Below are 12,336 nucleotides of genomic sequence, written 5' to 3'. Positions count from 1 at the left end.
ATTACCCAAAGCTGGATAGCTCAGCGAGGTCCAGCTACATTCTTAATGGTTTTCTTATTCTTAGGCGTTTGACCCTTCTGTGCTATGTGAAGCCAGAAAGAAGGCAATATTACACAACTTGAGAGAACGTGAGTCGCGCAGGATGATGGAAAATCGTTTTAAAATACTGAAGGACAAGCTTTTCGATGACAAGCAGATTGCTTCAAAGGGGGCCATCCTCGATGAGGTTTGTGAATAGTTCCCTTTATGTTCACGGTGTAAGTGCCAAAAATTTTCACCATCAATTTTCCAATCAATATTTGTGCACTTTTATTTTCTAGTACTTATTGGGCCCTTTTAAGGTGCAAACAGAGTTTTGTTAACAATTATATGTTTTTCCCCCCCATGCTGTTGGGTACAGCCTTAACACTGTAATCATTAAATGAAAAGTCTGTTCCAATTTTGTTGCTGCAAATCAATTATTTGACTTGCCCGTTGGCCATTTTAACACTAATGGCCATAAAAATCACACAACAAATAATATAGTTTACTCCCGTTAATTCAAAGTGGGGTATGCTCAAAAATTGTAGTTATTCAGCAATTTTTACAGCAGGGGGGGGGGAAGCATTTTTTTACCATTTCAATTCAAATGTAACAACTTCAAATTAAGAATAGGCGATGGCATGCTTGAACAGATGAGCAAGTGGCCAGACATTTGTACGGCTTGTGCTGGTCCATAGGGATGGAGTGAAGATCTGGAGAAGAGCTGTAAATGTGATACTTGGAATGCACAACACCCACATCCACATGTGGATTTTTGAAGCCGTCCTCGGGAGGTGGGGCTAGAAACGTATCAAACCATCCAGAAATATCTCCCAAATGTTACATTGGGCTTTGATATTTTGTGTATTTCATGATTTTGCCCATGCTCCGCAGGCCATTGATGTCATCTCTAACCTGGACAGGCAGTCCAAAAATCTAACAATAGAGAAAGAACTACTTTTGGGAAAACAGAAGATCCTGTTAGAAAAGATCTCACTCTTGTCTGGTAAGACTTTTTTCTATTTAATATTAAGGAGCATTCCACTGCCAGTGTGACTTGGAATAGGTTTATTGTTGGAGCGTAAAAGATTCCGAGGGGGATTGAAAGAGTAGATGCTGAGAGGTTGTTTCCCCTGGCTGGAGACCCTAGAACTACATAGGATTAAACAGCATATACAGCACAGAAACAGGCCATTGGGCCCAACCAGTCTATGCAACCTTTATGCTCCACTCGAGCCTCCTCCTGTCTTTCCTCATCTAAATCTATCAGCATAACCCTCTATTCCCTTCTCCCTCATATGCTTGTCTAAACCTCCCCTTAAATGCATCAATGCTATTCACTTCAATCACTCCCTGTGGCAGCGAGTTCCACATTCTCACTGCTCTTTGGGTAAAGAAGTTTCTTCTGAATTCCCTATTGGATTTCTTTGTGACTATCTTATATTGATGGCCTCTAGTTATGCTGTTCCCCATATGTGGGAACATTCTCTCTGTATCCATGCTATAGGGGGCATAGTCTTAGGATAAGATTTAGAACTGAGATGAAGAGAAATATCTTCACTTCGAGGGTTGTGAACCTTCGGAATTCTCTACCCCAGAGGGCTGTGGATGCTGAATCGTTGAGCGTATTCAAGGCTGAGATAAATTTTTGAACTCTAAGGGAATCAAGGGATATGGGGATCAGGCAGGGAAAGTGGAGTAGAGGTCGAGTACCAGCCATGATCTTAGTGAATGGCAGAGCAGGCTCGGAGGGGCCGAATGGCCGACTCCTCCTAATTCATATGTTCTTGTGTTATCTACGTACATTGGGGCAAGAGCAGCAGTCCAACTGCAGGAATCAAGATTGTTCAGCTTTTAAACTGCTGACCGACGCAGAGTCTAGAGAAAGCAGGATTGTTCTGCTTGGAGCAGAGAAGGTCATAGGGAGATTTAATTATGAAGGGTTTTGATAAGAGTAAATAAGGAGAAACTCTTTCCACTGGCAGGAGGACACAGATTTATGGTAATTAGCCAAAGAACCAGCGACCTGGAATGCGCTGCCTGAAAGAGTGGTGGAAGCAGCTTCAGTAGTAACTTCCAAAAGGGAAAGGTTAGGGGAGTGGGACTAATTGTATAGCTCTTTCAAAGAGGCACGATGGGCCGAATGGCATCCTCCTGTGCTGAATGACTCTAGGTTCAGGAAAACTCCCGCCTCGTTGGGCTGAGCAGATTTGCTGGTGTTTTAGTGATGGACCGGGGAGGGGGGACACTAATATTAGATTACTCAAAACATCTCGAACAGTTATATCGCTGTAATAACCACGTCATTAAATAAGCACTCAAAAACAAAATTGTATCCTGTGGTGATGCACCATTTGGAAATGGTTTGCTGTAGTTACCGTTTGCCTTTTACTGCACATTGCAGCAGAAAATATAATTGCTTTATAGTTCATTTGTTCGCATAAATTAACAGGGATAGCAACTGAGCCACTGTGTCTTCCCCAGCAGAAATGGAACCTACTTTAGCACAAGACGGCATTGAAGCTGGTGAAATAATTGAAACCGGTGAGGCTTTGAGTTTCTCAAGTGGGAGAGATTCCTCGTCTCCAACTTCCTTTGGGATGAAATGGTTTGCAGAAGGTGGCCCTTTGGATACTGTGGACCAGACAGATTGCGGAGTGACTGTAAAATACGAGGTGAATTCGACCAGTTCCGACGATATCGTTGCTGTTAAGGTTGGCGACTACTTCAATGAAAAATATACCAGTCAGCTGGACTACCCTGATGCCATTGACGCCTTGGCAGTGAAAAGAGAAGAGAGCATGGGTGAAGAGGAAGGCTCCACCTTCAGTTCTGTAAAGGAAGAGTGTTTTGGAAGCTCTAACTTCTGCAGCTTTTCGGATTTCAACAGTGATATAGAAGCTTTGAATACAACGAGCGATGTGCAGGTATGTATGAAAGTGAACTTTGTGTCCTTGAGCATGGTTCTGGTCTGAATAATTTTCCGCAGTGGGTTTCTATTCTGAAGAATTTGCCATTTCTCTTTGTTCTGAGATGAAAATCATTTACAAAATACAGTGGGAACCTGCATTCTCCACCAGAATTATCGCACGGGTGTCTTGCATCATGCATGGCCTCTCGTGTTTCTATTGTCTTTCCTTGCTGAATAAAATTCTATTTTTATTTTTGTTTTATTTCCCATGTTGCATTTGTGTAGAACCAAATTTGGGGGCTCTCGGTTATCTGCTGATTTCCATTATTATAAACGGCTAGTGGGAGTTTCACTAACTTTTTATTTTGCGCCAAATCAGGCAGGGCAATGATGAGAGACTGCAGGGGGAGGCGGTGTGTGTGCACGGGTACTGCTGGAGTTTAACCAGCATAAATTGAACCATCTACAAGCAAAAGCAGTGGTAATCTTTCTGCCGCTTGTCTTTACCTGTTTGGGTATTACTTGCCGTGTTAACTAGCCATCAAGCCATTAAGTGGAAAGAATCTCAACCTTGCAAGGGTCAACTCGTGAGGCAGGCTAGCTGGTCAATCAGTAGTACTGTGGCCTAGCCCAGCTCGGGTATCATTATTGCCCAGAATCATAGTACAGCACGGAAGGAGGCCATTTGGCCCATCGAGTCTGTGCTGGCTTTTTCGAAGAGCAATCCAGTTAACGCCACTCACCCGCTCTTTCCCCATATCCCTGCAATTTTTTCTCCTTCAAGTATTTATCAAAATTCCTTTTGAAGGCTACTATTGAATCAGTATCCACAACCCTATCAGGCAGTGCATTCCAAATCCTAACCACTTGCTGCGTTTTTTTTAAAAAAAGAATGTTTTTCCTTATGTGGCCTCTGGTTCTTTTGCCTTTATTCTGAACTTCCATCTGTATCTTGGGACTATATCTACTTCGTCTCTTCCTTTCCCATTCCCCACCCCTTTGCCCAGAAAATTGACCATATTTGGAAGCGTCGCCATGGAGACAGCAAGTGCCAGAAGCAAACTGCAGGGTGAACAGTACAATTCACCATAAAACACGAGAGGGCTTTGATCCCATCCTCCTGAATACAGCGTGGGCACACACCGTACTCCTTCGAGCAGTGTTAGAGGGGCAGAGCTTCAGCTTGCTTCTCTGCAGCCCAGTCATAGTATGTACCTTCCCCTGGACATATGAGCTGGTTTTCTTGTACAAAGGTGATGCCTTCCTGCAGCTGTTGTCCCAAGTATTCACATTTTTCTTTGCCAGCTACACAATAAGCATGTGCCTTCAGCATGGTGAAAGGGCAGCTTGGTGAGAATTGATGCGATGAAAAGTCAGGTGAGATAGCTAAGTAATAAATGGTAGCTGGTGAGTTTTGAAGTGCTTGTATGTACAATACTGTATCTCCCACATATGGTGAGCAGGTCTAAGCATTGAAACTAGTTAGACCATTTATAATTAAAACAGTATCTCCTCGCATATTTCAGGTGTTGGCGAAGCCAGAACTTATTGATATTGTAACTAGTGTTCAACGCGATATACTCACTGACACATTAAACCAGGCGGTGCGTTGTCATCTTTAGCAGAGGAGGGAAAACTGATGCTGTGTCTACCATGCTCGGAGGTAGAATTTGTAAATTCTGTTGAGCCCATTTCAGCATTTACAACACAGAGGCTGTGGTCAGAACTTCTGCAAAAGCCAGGTAGTTAAGGAGCTGAGATCACTGGTATTTGCTCATTCGGTAATCGATGGAAGTTGGAAAACTAGTGTCATCTACGGCTGGGGACACAAGCTATTTGTTCTAATATAACCACAGGGCTGGCTGGGGAGTCTAGAACTAGGGGTCACAGTCTCAGAATAAGGGGTCGACCATTTAGGACTGAGATGAGGAGAAATTTCTTCACTGAGGGTGGTGAATCTTTGGCATTCTCTACCCCAGAGGGCTGTGGAGGCTCAGTCTTTGAGTATATTCAAGACAGAGATCGTTAAGTTTTTTGGATATTTAGGGAATCCAGGGATATGGGGGCAGTGCAAGAAAGTGGATTGAGGTCAAAGATCGGCCATGATCTTATAGAATGGCAGAGCAGGCTCAAGGGGCCAAATGGCCTACTCCTGCTCCTGTTTTTTCTGTTCTTATAGGGGAAGAGCAAATAAAAGCAGAAGGCGCCTGATTCTCAGTAATAGGCCTGGGGACTCTGCTCCCATTGTCCTCCTGGCCTACATCTCTCAATCCCAGTTCTGCAATGGATGTATGAAACCAGCTGTAGCTCGTCGGGGAACAGTATTTACAGATAAAAGGTTTAGGTCTATACTTAGCCAGAATGAAGTTTTATAACCTGTGTACGGCAAACTCGATCATTTCAGTGAATATCGAAGGGATTGAGCCTCTAGGCTTTTGTAGGAGGTGAGGGGAAATAGCAAGAATGTGTTAGAGGCATATAGGAAGACAAGCCAGTCAGCGAGATGAATAAAGTGAAAGGGACAAACTGAAACACACACAGAAAAGGGGAGACGTAAGTCAGAAAAATAGAGATGAGATGTGAGACATACAGAGAGAGTGGGAAATGATCAGAGATAGATAAATGTTGTTCTCCATTGTCACAGGAACTGAGCTAGCATTTCTAAATTTTATCTCCCAACGAATCTCCAATGGTAAATAAACATTGATCACCTTATTTATTATGTTCTAGTGACCAGAAAATTCAAGCTGAATAGTAACCCCATTTGAGAAATACGAATACAGTGTTCATCAAAAAATACGCAGGAGTGTTTACCTGGCAGTAATTTCCCACTTTCACTATTTGCACTGCCGTGATTTGGTACATTTTGATTTTAATTGTACAGGGGGACGGTGAACCACCTAGGATTTGGAGAACCAAGAGGAAAGCAACACCACATACACTAAGAGAGAGGGAATCTCGCAAGATGATGGAAAATCGGTTTAAATTATTGGAGACCACAGTTTTCAATGAGAAAAGGGCCCCAAAAGGTGCCATTCTCATTAAGGTTTGTTCAGAAGAATTTTGAGGATTGTTTTCTTATTTGTGTAGAGAGGAAACCTTCGCCCATGCTATCCCTACTCGAAGTATGACTCTAGCTTTTATTTTGTCAGTATATTTGCTACTTTTTTCAATTCAGGTGTGAGTTGATGCATCTGCAACTGAATGTTTTGAAATTCCTTGCACTACCTGCACCCACCTCGCCCCCAAATAACCTGCCTCTATTTGGGAAGTGTTGGAAACCATTGACCTCTGGGACCTTGGATACAGATGGTTAGAATATGCTGTTTGTGGGTTAGTGTATGAGGTATATTTTTTTGCATTGGATCCCAGTAAAGAACTGTGAAGACATTGCTTCAGTTTTCACAGGCAACTGTCAAAACATCCAAATGGTCCATCGGAAGTAAGCTGTAGCTATAACATGGTCAACTCTTCTTCTGGATTGCAGTTGTAGCCAGAGAATTACCTGTAATGGCTTCTCCATCCACACCATTACTTCTGGAGTACTCCTTGGCCCCCTCCTATTTCTCATCTACATCCTGCTCCTCAGCGACCATCTAAAACACACCGGGTTCCGTAAATGTGCTGACGACACCCAGCTCTACCTCACCACCACCTCTCTCGACCTCCCTCCACTGCCTCTGATTTGTCATGTGGCTTATCCAAGATCCAGTACAGGATGAACAGAAATTTTCGCAAACTAGATGCTGGAAAGACCGAAGCCCATTGTCTTAGGTCCCTGTCACATAACCGTTCCGTAGCCACTGACTCCATCCCCTTTCCCTGACTACTGTCCGAGGCTGAACCAGACCGTTCGCAGCCTTGCCATTCTATTTAACCCTGAGGTGAGCTTCCAAACCCATATCCGCTACATCACTAAGCCCATTGTAACATCGCCTGCCTCTGCTCCACCTCAGCACATCTGCTTAAACCCTTATCCATCCGTGCTTTTGATTCCACTCGGCTCGACTATTCCAATGATCTCCTGGCTGACCTATCTTACAACCTCATCCAAAGCTCTGCTGCCTGTGTCCTAATGCATACCAAGTCCCATTCACTCGTCACCCCTATGCTCGCTGACTTAACATTGACTTCCGGTCCAGAAACACCTCGCTTTTAAAATTCTCATCCTTGCTTTCAAATCTCTCTATGGTTTCATCTCTCCCTATTTCTAACCTCCTCCAGCCCTACAACCCTCCCGAGATATCTGCGCTTCTCCAATTCTGGCCTCTTGTGCATTGCTGTTTTTAACTGTCCCGTCATTGGCGGCCGTGCCTTCAGCTGCCTCGGCCCTAAGCTCTGGAATTCTAAACCTCTCTGTCTCTCTATCTCTCCTTTCTAAATTACAATGCTTCTTAAAACCTACCTCTGTGTCCATCTGTCCTAATATCTTTTTGTTTAGCTCGGTGTCAAATTCTATCTGATCACGCTCCTGCGAAGCACCTTAGGACGTTTTACTACACTGAAGGCACTAAATAAATAACAATAGTAGTAGTCTTATTGTTAATGTATAAACAAAGAACTTGCCTTTGATGGTCTTGTGAAAGTACTTTTGAAGTGTGGTCACTTGAAATGTAGGCAGGTCGGGACCATAAAAGGAGTGGCGTGCGGAGGCCCTGGGAGCAGCGTGGCGGCGTACCACGACAGGGAGCAGCGCGAGCTGGTGCAGGAGGGCGACGGCTGTGAAGAGTGATGTCATCAAGATCCAGGTCGGTGATTGGAGCATGGGCAGATACAGCAGGAGCAGGAGCGGCGAGAGACTGTAGAGGGACGTGATCGAGGCCCAGGGGCAGCACGGGCCAGCCCACACTGCGATATGTGTGCTCACCAGCAGAGCTGGTCTCCAGTCGTCTTGGGTAATCCTTGCCACTGAACCAAGACATGCAGATATGTGGTGGCTGGTGTGCAACGGCCGACCCACGTTTATAAAAAAAAAATTCACACACTGGCATCTTCCACCCTTCAGGATGTAGTTCGGGTCCTTCATTGAAACACCTGTGAACTCGTCCCTTTTTGGCGTGGAAGCAAGTCATCCTCGCTTCGAGGGACTGCCTATGATGATGAGGAAAACACAGCAGCCAATATGTGCCCAGCAAGCTCCCATGAACAGCAATGTGATAAATGACCAGATCATTTGTTTTAATTATGTTAGTTGAGATAGAAAGAAACACTTGCATTTATATCGCGCCTTTCACGACCGCCAGATGTCATAAAGCACTTTACAGCCAATGAAGTACTTTTGGAGTGTAGTCACTATTGTAATGTGGGAAACATAGCAGCCAACCTGGGCACAGCAAGCTCCCACAAACAGCAATGTGATAATGAGCAGATAATCTGTGTTTGTAACGTTGATTGAGGGATAAATATTGACCAGGTTAAGTCCCCTTCTCTTCAGTATAATGCCTTGGGATTCTTTCCTTCCACCTGAGCGGGCAGACGGGGCCTCGGTTTAACGTCTCATCCGAAAGACGGCATCTTTGACAGTGCAGTACTTCTTCAGCACTGCACTGGAGTTTCAGCCTAGATTTATGTGCTCGAGTCTCTGAAGTGGGACTTTAACCCACGACCTTCTGACTCAGAGGCAAGGGTGCTACCCACTGAGCCACGGCTGACACTGTATTAAACATAGTGTGCAATCCATTATCAAATATGTCATTAAACACAGTGGGAATCATCCTCCATTATTAAAACATAATGCAATCACCGTGTGTTATTAAGCGTAACGCAATCATCCTATTATTAAACATAGTGCAATTACCGTGTATTATTAAACATGGTACAATCACCCCCTTATTAAACATAGTGCAATCACCCGATGTCATTAAACATTCTGCAATCACCCAGTTATTAAACATAACACAATAATTCCATTATTAAACATAGCACAATGGCCCTATGGATAAATATTGCCCATAATACTGGGGGAAATTCTCCTACTCGACGAATAACGCTACGGGGTCTTTTACAACTATCCGAGAGTGCAGGTGGGACCTTGGTTTAGTATCTCATCCTGAAGATGTTGCCTCTGTCAGTGCAGCAATGCCCGAGTACCGCATGAAGTATCCGTCTACATCAAGTCTTTACAGTGGGGCTTGAACCCACAACCTTCTGACTCGGAGGCGAGTGTGCTACCAATGAGACACAGCTGACTGACTATTCAGAGGGTCGGCAAATTTTATATTCATGAGAATATGGAACATTAAATGGGTTTAAGAAAACATGGAAAGGTACACAAAACCAATACAGGATGTGTTGCAAGATGGAGTAACGGGATGGTTGGCTCAGTAGGTTTTAGGAACTTAAAACAATCGCTATCACTAGGCAAACTGTAACTAGTGGTGTGTCACAGGGATTGCTGCTAGGGCCTCAACTATTTACAATCTATATTAATGACTTGGATGAGGGGACCGAGGGTAATGTAGCCAAATTTGCTGCTGATACCAAGATGGGTGGGAAAGCAAGTGTGAGGAAGATGCAAAGAATCTGCAAAGGGATATAGACAGGCTAAGTGAGTAGGCAAATATTTGGCAGATGGAGTATAATGTGGGAAAATGTGAGGTTATCCACTCTGGTAGGAAAAATAATAAAGCAAATTATTATTCAAATGGGGAGAGATTACAAAATGCTGCGGTACAGAGGGATCTCATACATGAAATTCAAAACGTTATCATGCAGGTACAGCAAGTAATTAGGAAAGCAAATGGAATGTTGGCCTTTATTGCAAAGGGGTTGGAGTATAAAAGTAAAGAAGTCCTGCTACAACTGTACAGTGTGTTAGTGTGACCACTGGAGTATTGTGTACAGTATTGGTCTCCTTATAGGAGGGATATACTTGCATTGGAGGCAGTTCAGAAAAGGTTCACAAGGTTGATTCCTGAGATGAAAGGGTTGTCATATGATGAAAGGTTGAGCAGTTTGCGCCTATACTCTCTGGAGTTTAGAAGAATGAGAGGTGATCTTATTGAAATGTATAAGATTCTGAGGGGGTTTGACAGGGTAGATGCAGAGAGGATGTTTCCTCTCGTGGGGGAGTCTAGAACTAGGGGACATAGTCTCAGAATAAGGGGTCGCCCATTTAAAACGGAAATGAGAAATTTCTTGTCTCAGCGGGTCGTGAATCTTTGGAATTCTCTATCCCAGAGAGCAGTGGAGGCTGGTCATTGAATATATTTAAGTTGGAGATTGACAGATTTTTGAAAGATAAGGGATATGGGGAGAGGGCAGGGAAGTGGTGTTGAGGCCAAGATCAGATCAGCCATGATCTTATTGAATGGCGGAGCAAGCTCTAGGGGCCAAATGGCCTATTTCTGCTCCTATTGCTTATGTTTATCCAGTCAATTATTGAGCTATATGAACCAGGAATGTAAACATTTGTGCTGTTAACTGATCTTAAGCTGGAGTAGAGGTCAGGATACTACAATTGACCTTTGTCAATGGGTTAAGAGGGAGGGAGGAATCATCCAGGTGACTTTGTTCCAGTGACCTCACCTTGGCACTCCCTGTTCCTTCATTGAACTGGAAGTACCTGCATACAGCCTATGCTTTCCCATGTGGTTGAATAGCTGACAGTCCAGGCTTATACATGAATAATTACCACTTGGGTGACATACCAGCACTGGTGGAACCGTGCTCTAGTGATGCCTTCAGGGAGGGGGGAAAATAAGTGAAGAAAAAAATGTTTGAAAGGAAGAGGGTGATAGGAAGTTCGAGGTTCCATTGAAGCTTTTTTAAAAATTCGTTCATGGGATGTTTGCGTCGCTGGCAAGTCCAGCATTTATTGCCAATCACTAATTGCCCTCGAGAAGGTGGTGGTGAGCCGCCGCCTTGAACCACTGCAGTCCGTGTGGTAAAGGTGCTCCCACAGTGATGTTAGATAGGGAGTTGCAGGAATTTGAACCAGCGATGATGAAGAATTTAAATTAAAACAGATACATTTAGCTTTTGAGCATTTTGACAAGTCCCATGGTGAAACTACTCCAGTATAAATGGGGACCTCCTTCACCAGCCAGATTTATTGCTTGCTTCGGTTTATGTTGTGGTTAAATCATTTTGTTGCAGTATTGTAGTCCACTGGAAAGTACCAATGAAAACCTCCCTTGCTATGGTCAGGAGAATGCAAGAACATAAGAATTAGGAGTAGGAGATACAGCGCCTCGAGCCTGCTCCACCATTCAATAAGGACATGGCTGATCTTCAACCTCAACTCCAGTTTCCCGCCTGATCCCCAAATCCCTTGATTCCCCTCGAGTCCAAAAATCTATCGATCTCAGCCTTGAATATACTCAACAACTGAGCATCCACACCCCTCTGGGGGAGGGAATTCCAAAGATTCACCACCCTCTGAGTGAAGAAATTCCTTCTTATCTCAGTCCTAAATGGCTGACCCCTTATCCTGAGACTATGCCACCTAGTTCTAGACTCTCCAGCCAGGAGAAACGGTCTCTCAGCCTCTACTCTTGTCAATCCCCCTCAGAGTCTTATATATTTCAATTAGATCATCTCTCATTTTCCTACATTACAACAGTGACTGCACTCCAAAAGTACTTCATTGGGCTATAAAGCGCTTTGCGATGTCTGCTGGTCTAGAAAGGCGCTATATAATTGCAAGTCTTTTTTAAATTCTAGAGCATTGGCCCATTCTACTCTCTGGCTGCAGTCGTATCTAATAATAATTTAGCCATGCACTTTTTGTTTTGGTTTTATCTTCACAGGCCATTAATGTAATCAGCGACTTGGATATGCAATCAGATAAACTGTTCATGGAAAAGGAACTGTTGATGCAAAAGCAAAATAAATTGCTGGAGGAAATTTCGCATCTATCGGGTAAGGCTGGTTTCTGCTTTGAGTTGAAGAAAGGAATTTCATCATTTGGTGCAAATCGAGAAATAATTCAGAGTGTAGAACAGTACCATATTTTGTGACTCGAGTGCTACTGTATGTTGAAGGTCATTGAAGATATTTTTAGTTTGTATAATCATGGATTTGATGGCCAAACCAGATATTTTTGGGGATGTGGAAGAAGAGAATCAGAAAAATGCCTTTCCCTTTGGCTGGGACACCCGTTCCAGAATGAGAGAACGCGAATTATGCACTGCCGTTAATGTGACAAATTTACAGATCATCGGTGCCGCCACAGTTAAGGGAATCTAATATGGGTATGGTAGAGTTGTGGTTATGTTCTCTGGACTAATAATCCAGAGAATGAGAGTTCAAATCCTACCGTGGCAGTTTGACAATTTACGTTCAGTTTAAAATAAAATGTGGAATGGTTATCAGTAAAAGTGACCATGAAGCTGTGTCGGTCTGTCACTGAAAACCCAACTGATCCACTAATGTCTATTCAGGTCGGAAACCTGCCGTCATTA

The 12,336-nt window shown here is 43.6% G+C and overlaps 1 protein-coding gene across 7 annotated transcripts in view; it reads left to right on the top strand.

The window, feature by feature from the left end:
- The window catches only part of LOC139239214 (uncharacterized), a 92,206-nt gene that overhangs the window by 47,304 nt on the left and 32,566 nt on the right, over nt 1-12,336 (top strand). For all 7 annotated transcript variants that reach the window (XM_070867885.1, XM_070867882.1, XM_070867887.1 and 4 more), the window contains 5 exons: nt 65-226; nt 916-1,027; nt 2,509-2,948; nt 5,817-5,978; nt 11,683-11,794. In XM_070867885.1, coding sequence (XP_070723986.1) covers nt 65-226; nt 916-1,027; nt 2,509-2,948; nt 5,817-5,978; nt 11,683-11,794 — 988 coding nt within the window. The remainder of the gene's footprint in view (nt 1-64; nt 227-915; nt 1,028-2,508; nt 2,949-5,816; nt 5,979-11,682; nt 11,795-12,336) is intronic.

The sequence above is a fragment of the Pristiophorus japonicus genome, chromosome 26 (genome assembly GCF_044704955.1).
Source record: "Pristiophorus japonicus isolate sPriJap1 chromosome 26, sPriJap1.hap1, whole genome shotgun sequence".
Lineage (NCBI taxonomy): Eukaryota > Metazoa > Chordata > Chondrichthyes > Pristiophoridae > Pristiophorus > Pristiophorus japonicus.
Note: the sequence above shows the minus strand (reverse complement) of the source record. Positions and strands in the feature narration are given on the sequence as shown.